This window comes from Cibotium barometz, chromosome 5 (assembly GCF_041138505.1).
Source record: "Cibotium barometz isolate CiBa-2024 chromosome 5, ASM4113850v1, whole genome shotgun sequence".
NCBI lineage: Eukaryota > Viridiplantae > Streptophyta > Polypodiopsida > Cyatheales > Cibotiaceae > Cibotium > Cibotium barometz.
Window position 1 is genome coordinate 47,899,766 of NC_141050.1, and position 15,432 is coordinate 47,915,197.

General features: G+C 40.3%; 1 protein-coding gene across 1 annotated transcript; it reads left to right on the forward strand.

Annotated features, from left to right (window-relative positions):
- Nucleotides 1-489: 489 nt before the first annotated feature.
- LOC147638570 (uncharacterized) lies at nt 490-4,706 on the forward strand. The gene is made up of 7 exons (XM_086798487.1): nt 490-1,205; nt 1,909-2,459; nt 2,553-2,665; nt 2,947-3,034; nt 3,272-3,345; nt 3,442-3,653; nt 3,961-4,706. Exons 2-7 carry the CDS (start codon nt 2,103-2,105, stop codon nt 4,065-4,067), a joined length of 951 nt encoding a protein of 316 aa, XP_086654613.1. The 5' UTR covers nt 490-1,205; nt 1,909-2,102; the 3' UTR covers nt 4,068-4,706.
- The last annotated feature ends 10,726 nt before the right edge of the window (nt 4,707-15,432 follow it).

A 15,432-nucleotide genomic window follows, 5' to 3' on the forward strand; every position in this document is an offset into this window, starting at 1 on the left:
AGAGACAGAGAATGCTGCATGCTAGATATATAGGCGAGAGAGAGAATTTAGAGAGATGTGTGCAAAAGACACTCTGTAAGAAACGTGGAGGGCACCAGGGGAACGCACAAGATCATGAGGGGAGCGGATGGCGGCTCACCCTCTCGCACGTAGGGTTGGGAGGGAGACACGAAAAAAGGAGAGAGAGAGAGACGCAAGCAAAGAAAACGTCAAATCCTAAAAATAGAAATAAATTCCAAAAAAAGAATTAAACGGCATTGCTACCATGTGTGCCTTCACGAAATCTCTCCACCTACAAAATCAGATCTATCTTAAGGTCAAAAAAACCTTAGCCTTTCCATTTTATTTATATTTCCTTCCATCTTCTTTGTAGATTTTTAAGCTTCCCACCAAACTAATTAATTATTGAAAAACGTTTCGGGTGCATAGATATATATTTAGCCAGAGTGGGTTATAGTTGTTAAGCGCAGGGCAACCTCGGGTGCATATATATATATTTAGCCAGTAGTTGTGAAGTGTGTGAGAGCGCCTTTATAGAGGGCAACCTATGGCGAGGGAAGAGTAGTAGCTCATGCAGGAGCAGAGCGAGTAGTATTGGGCGGCCATTTGGTGACTTGGGTTCTTTTCATTTTCCGGCCAAAAGCCTTCTTTTGCACTTGGGTCCTGAGAAACTGCCCTTGCGCAAAAGAAGGCAACCTGTTAAGCGCCTTTATAGAGGGCAACCTCGGGTGCATAGAGGGCAACCTATGGCGAGGGAAGAGTAGTAGCTCAAGCAGGGGCAGAGCGAGTAGTATTGGGCGGCCATCTGGTGACTTGGGTTCTTTTCATTTTCCGGCCAAAAGCCTTCTTTTGCACTTGGGTCCGTCCATTGTGGTTGCTGAGAAACTGCCCTTGCGCAAAAGAAGGCCGCCCGGGTCCCTTACCTGTGCACGGTCGTCTGTCCCTGTTGTCTCTGTTGCAACAAGAGGGTGTTTTCTGCTCGTATTAGAGTACTTGGGGCTTCCTTGGTTTCTCGGAACCTAGTGGCTTCATGTTTGATGCAAAGGGCAGAGTACGAGAATGTGGATTGCCATCAGCATGCCCTGCACCAAACAAGGCGGCCGTACAATGTTACTCCGACAAAGGCTGCCGTTCAAAGTTTTGTTGGAAGAAGACAAGGGTTTCTGCTTGCAGCTTGCAGCTCTTCATATTCCTAGACTGCCCAGGTAACCCTACACACGCAGCGCGCGCGCGCACACACACACACACACACACACACACAGAGGCTACGCAGAAGCTTTGATATTAAGCTTCATGCCTGCTTCTCCTCTGCATTGCCTTGTATTTCTGCATCAAATTGTGCATGGCTATGTATTCCTACGTAATCGTGCCTATCAAGCTTCATGCCCGTTTCCTTTGAATTAATTTAAATTCACAATTAATCATGCATGCCTGGTAAGTTTTATGTCCACATACATTACCTTGCCTTTCTGCATTAGTCATACTCAAAAGCCTCCTCAGCTTTATTCATCTTTTTCGCTCAAATTATACACAGAATTATGGCTTTTTTTGACCAACTTATACCTTTTAAACGCCATGACTGCTTCTCACTTTTCTGCCTAAGTGACTAACTTTTCTCAGCATTTCTCTTTCTTCTCTCCCAAGTCAACACAGACCTTCTTCAAGGTTCATGTGTGCCTTTCTGCATAGCTTTTTCTTAAATATGGTTCAAAGCTATGCGTTTTAAGCTTCTTGTTTGCTTGTTTCCTTTGTATTTCTCTGCTCAGAAATTAAAGGTCGTCATTTTCCCTAGTCTACATGAAGTTTACAATTTCAATCGTGTGCTCAGATTGCTGAACTTCTTTCTCAATGGGTCATATCTTTTGGACGTGTTCTTGTCCCTAAAATGATGCAGTTTTTACAATGTAGGGACTGCACTTCAACACAAAAGCATATGACGTGTCGAGCCAGTCTCTCACGCTTGTGGTCCTTGTAGACAAAATTGTAGCCTGGGGTGTGGTATCTGGGTGGACAAAGTCATATCATTTGCTCTCCTAAGGACACGGCAGTTAGCCCTATCAGAGCTCAGATAGACCTTGCAGCTTCCCCTTTCTCTTGCAATAATGGCAGCAAAGTGGAGTTTTATACAACAGAGTCAAGATGCAAGCCTTTCACATAAGGATTATGAAGAATTGTATGAACGAGCTAGAGAGGCAACAAGGGAAGCTCAAAGGCAAGGTGATGCTCAGCTGAAGGCTGCCATGGAAGCTGCTACAGCAGTTCCAAATAGTGCCGTTCGTATCTGCCCTCTATCCTTGGCATTCAATAATACAGGGCTAGAGAGGGCATACAGGCAGATTTTGAGCACGAACTCTGACAAGAAAGATGTCATCCCTTTTGTGTTCCAGTTTTTTGTTCATGTTACACTTATATGCCTACTTTTTCAGACACACGAAGGTCAAAGAATTGCAGAAGTCAAGGTTTGCTGCCCATTTAAATCCTGCTTTGTGGAGTGTAATTTTGTCAAAGGGGTTAGCTATGCCATCCCTGTAATGTGTGATTTCTATTTTCAGGAGGATGTTGTATTCCTTCATCTGCCAAATTTCTTGACAAGGCTCCTTTCATACCTGTGGATTGCTTCCATATGTGCTACAATGCTGGTTGTCCACTTCCGATATTCAAGCTGGTAAACTGGCCGTCTTGAATGTTAGATTTTACGTATTCTATAGAGGCCACCTATGATCGAGTGTGGCTTAATTTATGAGGGGGTTCTACATAAAGGTGCATGCCTGTAGGGGGGTACCCATCACCACTGCACCGACCTGCTGATAAGTCTTGGTCGGACAATCTTGCCCAGCCAAGAAGGGTGGGGATCTGTGTGTATCCAGCCTGAAGTTTTGCACGAGACCACTGTATGCCATTTTTTGAGATCACCTGACTAACTAGCTTTGACCCAATGTTGTTTAGGTATCGAGGCAATCGCGGCACAATCCTGTTGGTTGCCTTCTCTTCTATATGGCTTGGAGAAGGGGTTACAGTTCTTGCATCTTTTCCGGTAATTCATCTTTGTCATGTCTCAGGTCGATTACAGAACAGTCCCCCTCACTCTTTAGCAGGTCACATCTTGGCCGCCCCTGCTGGTAAGGATGGCCAGGCAATCTTGCCCGTCCAACTTTTTGGGTGGGGACTGTCCTGTAACTGCCCTGAATGTATTGCAATTATGGATGTGGGAAGTTCCTTAATGCAGTTTTGAATGAATGTGATGGTGGGACCTGCTTGTTCGCTTTGGCAGGAATCAACACTTAACCTGGCTCTCATACTGGCACAGTGCATTTTTACGAGTGTCCATCGTCGGGTTCCTTTTTGGTATATTTTTTGATCACAGCATAATTGTAGCAATCTTCTTCTGGAACCTTCAAGACCTGGTTGTGATACCTTCACCCAACAACTGATGTTTTACAGTTTGCATTTGAAGACAAGGCTGTTGGGGTTTGGACTCCAAATAATTGGGACCCTTGCGAGGGGGGTTGGAGTTGATGAGGCTGTACCAGTTATACTGTATTTCAGCATGTGCCACTCAGTGGGGGTTGCTTTAGCTTACATTCTAGATCTGCAGTCTCGAGTTGGTTTTCTCAGATCATTTCCGCAATTTGTTTTGGACGAGATGTCTCGAGGTTTGTATTAATGTGGTGAAAGTTCTATAAATACTTCAAAGTAATCAAATAAATTTATATGGTACATGCATGTACACATGCACATGCAGGTGTACATGTATGCGTGCACGCACACACGTGTGCACACATGCAAATATGAATATGTCTATGTATTTGGAGGAGTCAATAGCATACTTAGCTGCCGCAGGGAAGCTCGACACTTCTTAAACATGAGTGGAATGATTATATGCTACACCTTTTGAGTGCGAAAAAGACTTACTCTTGACTTCAAGATTTTTAATAAAGGCACGTTTGCTCTGTGCTACAGATTCTCATCTTTGTCACCAACGAATCCCGAGGCGAGCACTCGGTGGTTTTGCTGGAGGGTTTGCAGGGGTTTCAAGCTTGAAATGCACTTACTGTCCCTCTCTTTAGACAGTTTTTTCTTCCAGTGCCAAGGGCTCCTGTGGGGAAGAGTTTCATGCAGAAGTTTGTCTACAGTCGAAAATAGCATAAACGATGTCTCTTCAAAGCACCGATATTTCTCCTGTTGGTGTCCTCCAAACAAAGATAAAGGTCTCAATCCAGCAACAGGGTCTATTCGTGATTTGCTCTAGAGTGCAAGGGACACAGCTTTTATGGTTGATGGGCGGGCAGGCTGCTGTTAACCATATAGCTCTTCATCTTTGTATATTGATCCCTTAAAGAGCTGGGTTGAAAAGTCTGCTTTTTTTACATATGCAGATGTGGGTTACCCGTGAGAAGAAGTGGGGTTTTATACACGGTTGGCGCTGATCTTTCTATAGGTCACATTGTAAGTCGTCACATCCCTTTTTTTTCTGAGTAGGTGGAAGGAACAAGTAAAAGTGTTTCTCCACTTCAATTAGACTGGAATCTACACTACTCACTTTACTCAGGGTTCTCCCTTGGCATTCCATAATGTGTGAACAAAAAGGCGTCCCTTGGCTTTCATTTTTAAATCAGATCGTTTAAAATCTAACCATTGGATACACGAGATAAACTCGTAAAATGTAGATTGAAGTATGGTTTAATTTTTGCACTGTTGAGGTTGTCTTTGAACTCTACAATCTCCACTTCTATTTCTCAAATTAAAATTTAATTTTCACTAGAGTTACCTATTGATGCTCATGTCTGGGACCTGGGTGTTGCAGATACATAATGGTAATATTAGGATGCTCTCTTCCACCTAATCTTCTGAAACATACTTAAAGCAAAGGTACTTTTAAGCGATTCTTTAAGGTGTGCAGGGTCTGAGTTAAATTTTTAACCTTTTTATTGTTTTAGTTACACATCCTGATATCAAACTTATTATAGAGCAAATTGAACCTGATCTTCCTCGGATTCAAAAATAGTAAACAAGAGCTTAGACAACCATCTTCTGCACCATTAGGATCTGTTACAAACTCTTTAGATCTGAAGGCTTCATTGCTTCTTTTCTCTTGGAATCAAAGGATTCTTTCTTGACATTTCATAATGCCTTATAAACATAAGGAATCGCTTTCATTCTATAGCAGGTTGATAAAAATTTAACCTTTGGCTTTCACAAGATGAACTGATAAAATACAGGCTCAGTAAAACTTTTACTCTCAACGTGAAGATTGTGTTAATAAACTCTAGGTAGGCACAAGATAGGAAAGCATACAAGTGCTACAATCTAGTGATAAAACAAGTCTTTATTAGTCGTGATGTGATATTTGATGAGCTAGCTAGTTGGTACAAGGAAAGTAAGAGTGTCATGGTTGATAACCAATGTGGATGTATACTTACCATAGGAGGAATCTACTAGTATGTCCAGGCCACATGAGACATCTAGTAGTGATAATATGAGTCCATGTTCAGGGAGATTGAGACATGATGTGAGCACCGAGAATAGTGCATTAGACAAAGGCAAGAAGGTTGAAAGCATTGGCATTGGAAATGCAGGTTATGAATCAACTAGTTTGGAGAGTTTTGATGATGAGTTGGGAATTGCAAAGATTAGAACTCCAAGAGTGAAACATGACATGTATGTACTGCCACATGCTAGAGCTCATGAAGCTCATATTGGAACCACATCCATTGAGGAGGTTACAAAGGGTGAGATATTTAGTGCAGAGGTTACATATAGAGAATATGCTATGCATTATGCATATATGACATCTATGGTGAAGCATGTGGAGTCTACTTGTTTTGATGTACTTGTTTTGATGCGGCTATTAGCAAAGAAGCATGTGACAAAACTATGGATGAAGAGATGTATGCATTGGTACATAATGACACATAGGATTTTGTTGAGTTACTAAATGATAAAAATGTGATTAGTTGTAAATGGATTTATAAGGTCAAATGTAAGTCGGATGTATTCTCTATTCACATCTATTCTCTTTTACATAAGATCCGTTAAAAATGAGTGCCTAAACGTCTACTTTGCTTTATCTATTCTCTTTTCACATAAGATTTGTAAAAAATCATTGTTTAAGGATATTATGATGGTAAAATTCCCACCATCTGGGTGCCGAAGGTCATGAAAGAAAGAAAAGCCTCACCGTCAACATCTGTGCCAAGAAGAAGTATGCTCGCGTCTCAAATCATGTGGTAGGCCAAAACAACAATAAGCATACCATAAGAACCCTCTCCCAAAAAGAGAGAAGCCATAGAACTTACTTCTACTCTAAGAAACAAAAATATACACTTAGTAATCTCAGCAGAAGTATTAATATGTGAAGAGCTACCATCAGCTTCAATAATTACTCCAGCCATACCAGAATCAATTGGACGCTTAATGGCACAATTCAAACTATTTGCCAACTCCGGCTCGTTTCAAAATTGTCCACGGCCCACAATATCTACGCAATGACTTAGTAGATATATGCACACAAAGCTTCTTAGTTCTCTGAGGAAGAAGCAGAAACACTTTCTCCCCTTTTTTAAAAGAACGCGCTGTCCTCTTAGGATTAGCATACTTAATTGCTCAATCCATAGCCCGACGAATATAATCTCGAGCTCTAGCTAAATTTAACTACATCTGAGATAGAAATTCAACTGCACTGGGTGTCTACTAAGGTAATCCAATTGTATTTGGAATCAATGGATTATACCCAAAATTTAATTCAAATGGAGAAAAGTTTGCGTGCGTCGTGAATTATACGCAAACTCCAATAAAGGCAAATACTTTTCCCAATTGCTCTGTCATTCTCCGACATAAGCTCTCAACGTATCCTCCGAGACTTGGTTGACTCTCTTGCTCCTAACCATTAGTCTATGGATAATCACTGCTACTCATGTAAGTTGCGTACCAAGTTTACTAAAAACATGCTACCAAAAATTACGTGTAAACCATGGATCTCTATTCGAGACAATGGATTCTGGCAAGCCATGTAATCTAAACACATTAGCAATAAATAATTCTGTTACTTTGCGGAGCTTCAACCCTATTCGTAGTAGGAACAAAATGTGCCATCTTAGATAATCTATCCACAATAACAAAGACAGCATTATAACCTTTCATGGTTCTAGGCAAACCCATAATGAGATCCATGGAAATACTCTGTCATTTCCTCTTTGGAATAGACAACAGATGTAACAATCTGGGTGACTTCACACACTCGAATTTAGTAACCTGACACTGTAAACAATGTGTCACATAATGATTAATGTGTTTCTTTAACTGTGGCCGCTACTAGAAAGTATAATGAGCTTAATTCTTTTCTTTATCCCTGGGTGTTTAGCACATGGACTATCATGACATTATCGAGTCACTAATACCCTCAAATTATCTGAGTCCGGAATGCATACCGTGTCGAGAATCATAGATCAATATCTCCTAATGATAAGAAATTTACCTAATGATAAACTAATTTTACACTCATCACATCACTAATCTAAGGTGGATAGAAATGAAGAAAACTCATAATAATGAGTGTGTGCCAATTAAGATGCACTCAAGTATAATTAGACACCAAGATGAATTAGCTTGGATACATAAAGAGACTTGAGATAAGTGCAAATGATATGTTCATTGCTTGAAATGGCCCCCTTTTATATGAGGAGGTACACCCTTGGGCTTGTACATCAATGTGGGATAATTCCCTTTGTTCATGTGGCCTGATGCTAGACTTTGCTCTTGCTTGGCTACTCATTCTCACTCCCTACCTCTGCCTTATACTCAATGGTACCACATTTCTCAATACCCCCCCTGGTGCCATTTTCTTAGGCCAGTGCAAGGTGGTCAGATGCAAGTTTTACAACTTATTTTTACCCCCCCTCATTTCTAACTTAGCTAGGCAACTCAGAGGCTCTTTGGCTTGGTTACTCTTTCGCTGAGAGGTTATTTTTTAGAGATGGTCAGGTTGATTGTCACTCCCCTAGGGTGCTAGATTGGGTATAATTTTTAGGCTTTCACTCTTCCTCTATTTACTCACTCCCTTTTGTGCACTTTGGCAGCACTTTCTCAACACACACCTTGGTACCAAATCTTTGGGCTACTCAAGGTGGTTGGATGTCGGTTACAAAATGCTTTTGAGTTTTTACTTTCTACATTCCCTTGGTGTGCTATGAGAAAACTTGGCCCATGTGCTACGTTAGTACTTCCCCCCCTTAAAGCTACTTTGGCTCTAGGTGAGGGATGAATTTTCAAACGTCATCGGTCCCAGAGGCTGGTTACGAGCACTTTTTGTAGGAAGTAGGATTTTTTACAAAAAAAATTTGTTTAAGAAATGGGTAATGAGATGAGTTTTTGTTGTGAGGATTTTTTTACTTCTTTTTCTTCTTCGTTCTATCTTTTCTTGTAGCCTTCATGTTTGTTGCCACTTATGCTTTGCTTGTGCACACCTACGCTTGCATACTCATTTGGTTGTTGCAGGGTTTTTACATAAATTGTATACTTATTTTTCACACACAAACACTAGCGTGCTCATTTTGGCCACTTTTACAACGGTTATAAATTTATGATGAATACTTTTTATCAATGAAGATTTTATTGGTGTTGCTTGTGCCAACACATATAAATGATGGTGGTGCTTGTGCCAACACATATAATGATGGTGATAGTGTCCATGTTGGTGTTGAAGACCATGATCCATAGGATGTCGGTGATGCCTATGTTTTTGCAGATTTTGATGATGATCCATAAGATAAAGAACATGCTGATGCTTTCCTTGTTGCCAAAGACATGTAAATGGACCCCATCACACTCATGTACATTAGGATTTTATTTCCCATGTGAACCTCCTCTTATGGAAGAGCCTTCACACCACAATTTGCTCTTATGGAAGAGCCTTCACACCGGAAATGTTTTTAGAACAAAAGTTTTTTTTAAAAATAAAAAATAAAATGGCAAACTATTATCCTTTTAGCATGGCATTCGTGTGGAGCTCAGTTTACGCTCGAGACAAGATAAGGTCTGAAAAGAGAAAGAAATGGATGAACACTCTCAGGTACTGACTATTGCGGGGCAACTTCACAGACCAAAAGTATATGGCGGCAACTTCACAGACTAGAAGTAAAGAAGTCCGGCAAGAGGGAGGTAGCCTCTGGTGTGCAGGCACTAGAGGCTGCATGGAGATTTGGCTTCTTTTTGACATTGCAGGCAATCGTTCTCCTTTTTGACGTTGCCAAGCAGCCATGTCTCCTTTTTGACGTTGCAGGCAGCTCACACGGTTTCTTGTGATGGCTAGCAGAATCTTGTAGTTGCTTTGCTCACGCTTGTCTCTACGTCTTGCATTCTCTAGCTGTGATTTGGAGCTGAGCAATAATAGAAAATAAAAATTGCTTCCTTCTTTTGTTTATGTGCCCAACACAAGCAACAAGTTGCTTGTATAGTAGCAAGGCTTATCTTACCTAAAGCTCTATTTCTCTCTATTCCCTTATGAACCTCTCTTTTTCTCTCTCTTACTAATGATAAACCTTAATGAAGCAAGAGGAAGAAAGAAGGAATGTCCTAATTCTATTCTAATCACACACTAATTACTTGCTAATATTGAATCATTCTGAAACTCATCTGATATATTATACGAGACAATGCATCGGTAACAACATTCTCTTTTCCTCGTCTGTACAAACTTTTCATGTGAAACTCTTCCATCGATTTGGCCCATCTTGCTTGATGGTCTCTTAAATCCGAGTAGTTACAAAAATACTTCAGTGTATCATGATCCGTGTATACCTTAAACTCAGCTCCATACAAGTAATTTCTGCACACCTTGAGTGCATGTATAATTACATACAATTTAAGCTCATGTGTGGGCCACTTATGTTGCAAACTATTAAGTTTCTTACTTTCAAAAGCCACTAGTCGGCCTTCTTGGCACAGCCATCTTGCTTGATGGTCTCTTAAATCCGAGTAGTTACAAAAATACTTCAGTGTATCATGATCCGTGTATACCTTAAACTCAGCTCCATACAAGTAATTCCTGCACACCTTGAGTGCATGTATAATTACATACAATTTAAGCTCATGTGTGGGCCACTTATGTTGCAAACTATTAAGTTTCTTACTTTCAAAAGCCACTAGTCGGCCTTCTTGGCTCAGCACAGCTTCTATGGAAATGCTTCTAGCACAAGTCTCAACGATAAAAGGTAATGACAAATCAACGATCTTCAACATAGGTATAGTTGTAACCTTTTGCTTTAACTTATTAACACATGTGCAGTTGTAACCGCCCACTTGCTTTAAATTATCAACATAGGTGAAATCTAGACATAAATAACATTAACTTACAACAAGTCAGTCAATGGCATTGCTATTTTAGAATAAAAAATAATAAACTTTTTATAAAAACTAGATAGTCCTAAGAAAGGTCTGAGCACTAGTAATGTCTTGTTGTGAAACAGGCTAAGCCAAGATTACTGCTACTTTCTTTGGATCCATCATTATGCCTAGCGCCGATATAGTGTATCCCAAATACTCAACTTTCTCTTGACATAGGAAAGTCTTTTGTTTATTGGCATACAACACATTTTCCCAAAGCACGCCAAATACTGTAAACAAATGTGGTTCATACTCCAATAAAGATTCACTATAAACAAAATGTTTTCAATAAAATCCACCATAAATTTACTCACCATGAATGGTCTAAAGACATGATTCATTAACATCATAAATGTGGTTGGTGTATTAGTAAGTACAAATAGCATAACAAGGTACTCGTAATAATGACTAAAACGAGTAAGAAAAGAAGTCTTAGAGACATCTTCACCTTTAATACGAATCTGACGATATCCACTTTTTGAATCTATCTTACTGAAGACCTTAGCTCCACCTAGAGCGTCTATCAAATCATCGCTTCTTGGCATTAGATATCGCTGTGTTACAGTAAGTTTATTAAAGGCTCTGTAATCGATACACATTCGATAAGAGCCATATTTCTTCTTAACTAGCAAAACTGGAGAAGCGAACGGTGAGAAACTGAGGCGAATGAGTTCTTTCGCTAGGTACTCCTCAATCACCTTCAACATGTCGTTCTCCTTGACCAAACTCATCCGGTACGGAGGTCTATTGACCACAGTTGCACTGCGCACAAGCTCTATTCGATGCTCCACATCATTAGGAATTTTTTGGACCCAAAAAGGGCCTCCTAAGGATTCCTAATTTTAAGGGATTAGAGCTTAAAAAGCTGGGCTTAAGGGAGACAAAGGCTATGATGACCCCTATTTTTTGCCTTGCCACATCAGCCATACCCCCTAGTTTCACTTTTTAAAGGGAATATTCTCATACTCTCTCTCTTACTTTTTGACTTTTCTCATACTTTCTCTCTTACTTTTTGAATTTTTTATCTTCACTCTGTAGTACAAATTGATTTTTTCTTGTCAGTTTGAAATCTCCTTTCTCATTAACTCCCACCATATCTCCCTTCCACACATCAGCAAAACATTCTTGTATTTAGGTGGGCCCCAAAAAGTGAAAATTTTTTATTTTTTATTTTTTTACATTTTTAGGTGAAAAAAACACCACCCAACCAATATGTATGATGAAAATAAATTTTTCCCTCCAAAAAGCTTGTAATTCAAGGGTCACGTCAAAAGCCTGTCACATAGGAGCCAGTACATCCATAACTAACTGTCAGTACCCACAACCCCATAAACATAATCAGGAACCACTACATCCATGAGATCCCGAAATTGTGCGGATCCCAAAAATTATTATTTTTTAATTTTTCTCATAAATGTAATTTATTGATGAAAAACTCCATGTTAGTATATTTGTATATCAAAAATATCATTTTTTACTTAGAAAAATGGATTTGTGTTAAACCTGCAACAACAGCAAAGTTTTAATAGTCTCTCTCAGTCACTCCCTCTCTCTCTCTCTCTCTCTCTCTCTCTATGAGGATCTCTCTGCTTTAGCTTCTTCCTCTGCTTAGCTATGGAGCGTTTGCAAGCTGTGTGTGTATCTCCTTTATGAAGCTAGAAAACGGAAGGTTGATTTACACATTCGTATTCCTTACGTAAGAGGCACGCAAGGCTGCAAAAGTCATGCTCGGCTTGAATGGTTGCAGACCAATGCTTCCATAGGCATGGTGCTTGGCGTGCACGAATGAGGAGACAAGGGAGGCGTTGGGTTGTGCATGCACCAGCATAAATCTAGATGTAATAAGACTAAGAAAATAAGTTTAGTTAGGTTTTTTTTTTCCCTTAAAAAAACTATTAATAGTTTCTTCTCTCACTTCATTTTCATTTCACCTTTTTAGAGAGCTTGAGCTCAAGATCTACGTGGACTCAAGATCTACGTGGACACCCACGTAAGGACACCAGCACATCACCACGTTAGCATAGTCGTATATGGATATGGCACGCACTAAGAACACCGCACGTGTTACCATGCCTTCACAAAACACAGTGCAAGGCACCCAACGACCACATACTGACACCACGGAAGAGAGTGACCCCTTGGATTCTAGGACACGCTCAATGGGATCACCAGAGTCCAACCCTCCTCCCACAGCAACACTAGCACACACACATGCATGCCCTTCTAGTGGGAGCAAGCGTGTGAAGAAGACCTCATAATGTAGCCACCCCAGAGATCAAGAGAGAGAGAGGCCGATGATGAGCAGTTCGTCTGGGTTGGTGAAAACATTCCTACATTGCGCAGCACCATAGGTGGCAAGACCCTACTACCAAGATAGGGTCCCCTACCTACCCGGGAGGAACTTGATACTACACAGGTACCACAACAACAGGAGGAGGAGGATTCAGACTATGAGAGAGACCAAGAGGAGGTTCCTGCAAAGCGTAGAAAGGTCAAGCTCTTCAAGCCAAGGAAGTCCCAACCTCACCAATGCACTAACACAACACAGAGAGCTCTAAGAGGAGAAGGATGATGCACCAAGGGAATAGGGCTCTACAAGAAATCAAGTTTTATCAGAGGAACACTGAGTTGCTGATAAGAAGAGCCCTTTCGCTCGCACAGTGAAGGAGATTCTCCAACGATATAGAACAGAGTTCCGTGTGTAGGGGATTGCCCTTGAAGCATTGCAAGAAGCCTTTGAGGCTTAAGTGTGAATGGGTAACGTTCGTGGGTGACAGTTAATAGGCCAAAGACCCAATGATGTGTAGCAAGGGGGGTACCAGGATGCAGCTACCATTTGCATAGAGATGAAATTGTCAGTTGCACAGTCATCAAACATGAAGAGTGTGGGCTAATAAATTTCATACAAGAAATTGAATAATTGTATCCAACCATGTTTCAAATTCTTGTCTTCTAGCTTTCCCAAGTGTTGTGCCATTATGACCTTGTTTGAATAGGTTAGCACGGGAGAGCCATTTTGGGAGAGTTTGTAAAGCTCATCCTCCAAATTGGTCAAATACTCTTCCAATATTGGGGTGGAAGAAATATAGTTTTGAGTTCAGACACAAAAGTATCCCATATGTGGTAAATTGTGCATGTAGATGGATGTGTATGAAGACCCATTCAAAAATAGCCTTCTTTGTCATATTTCAACCAAATAAAGAGCAATCTTATGGCATTGAAGAGCCCTTCTCAAGAGACAAGAATAAGGAGTTGGGTTTAAGGTCTTTAAGGTCTAAACTTAATAGCTGTTGGGTATTGCTTTTGGCCGGATTTGATTCAGAAGAGAAGAGATTGATAAACTGTTGGGGATTTGTTTAAAAGATTCAAGATGCAAGAGAACTAATGATTAGAAACTTGATCCTTTAAAAAGATTGAGAGAGGCGGAGTGATTGAAAAAAAAAACAGGGTCATTGTAATCACCATTGGAACACCACTAGTCGTAAGCAAAAGAGGCAGAAAAAAGAGGTGGTAGAGCCACTTGGAAAATACAGAGACACATACAATGTACACGTGTATCATATGTTGGATAAATACAGCTGGACTACACCTTCCTAGTCCAATTGAGTTGTGGCATACATCTCACACCTACTTAGTGTGTTCACATTATTATAAACCAGTTGTACATAGTACACTACTAGTACACTAGTCCAATTGAGTTGTGGCATACATCTCACACCTACTTAGTGTGTTCACATTATAAACCAGTTGTACATAGTACACCAGTACTTATGTTGGATTTCACTTATTGTTTGTAGACCTCTTTTAAGAGCAACAAGTAGAAGAAGATTTGAGCCTTCCATCTCTATGTGTTTCTTGTCCATTGTTGTGAGTGTGTGTGTGCTTGGAGCTTGGTTCAGGCTAAGGAGTTGAAATGTAAAAACAAAGGAAGCTATAAAGGAAAAGGAAGTGATACACACGAAGACTCGCATCATCATATCTTCCCCTTCTTATTTTTTTATGATACCCCTTGGGTAGGTCTAGGAGCTCCATTGAGGAGATATCTTCTAGGTGCAGAACTTTGTATTGAAGTTTGTGGCCAAATTTATGTTTCAGGCCCATTTCTACTGGCTACATGTAGCTTGGAGATCATCTACACGCAGTAGTAGAGGTGCATGCATATACATTTTGTAGAATTATTTCCTTTAGCAAGTAGTTAAGAGATGTTGTAGACCTTGCATGTATGGGAAGGAGAAATTAGGGTGCCATAGTTTCATCTTTGGAGAGGGCTGGCAATGAAAATGTTCCAATAGGGTTGTCAAGTGCTATTCTTGGGCAATAATATGAGAATGGGATGGTACCTTACCATCACCAAGGTTGACAGCTTTGAGGATCTACAACTTTAGCCAATGAAAAAGTTACAACAAATTGATGTATAAATTATGTGACTGTAGAAAATAGGGAGGCTGCTCTTTAGGTTGCTCTTTAGGGTGTTCTTTTTTTTAAAAGAAAACTTCTTTTTCCTATTATATTTGTAACTTGAGTAGCCTTTTCTGTCTCATCAGCTCTTAGTGCTTTGCAGAAGTGTGTAAGCACGCTAATGTGCTACACTTTTTATGGTTGTTAGCATGTACCAAATAGCATATCTTGCTAGCATATGAAAAAGAATATATGAGGTCTGTACATTTGCTTTGATATTACAAATGGTAATCATGAATTTGACACAAGTTAAGGGTGATGTACATCACACATGATATTACAAATGGTAATCATGCTCCTTAGATGGAATAGTTGGCATCTTTTTGGCAGGTGTTTCAGAACAGTTATGGAGTCATGAAGACACTGGGGGCCACAAGCAAGAAGAGGGAAGTGGGGGAAACAATGGTGGGTGGCCAAGCCCAAGCAAGATTACTGTGCACATTCTGAGGTGGAGGATACTGCCTCAGAGTACTCAACACTAGAGAGATAAACAGGTGCAAGGGCTTGACCAAAGAGGTTCTCACTCCAAGCCTCAAAGAACTAACTCTGGCTCTCCACCATGGCAAAAAAGGGTGAAGTTTATTGACAGCAAGA

Coding starts and splice junctions, on each gene's coding strand:
- LOC147638570 (XM_086798487.1), top strand. CDS start 2,103: ATGGCAGCAAAGTGGAGTTTTATACAACAGAGTCAAGATGCAAGCCTT. Junction 2,460..2,552: donor AAAGAATTGCAGAAGTCAAG/GTTTGCTGCCCA, acceptor TTCTATTTTCAG/GAGGATGTTGTATTCCTTCA. Junction 3,346..3,441: donor CATCGTCGGGTTCCTTTTTG/GTATATTTTTTG, acceptor GATGTTTTACAG/TTTGCATTTGAAGACAAGGC.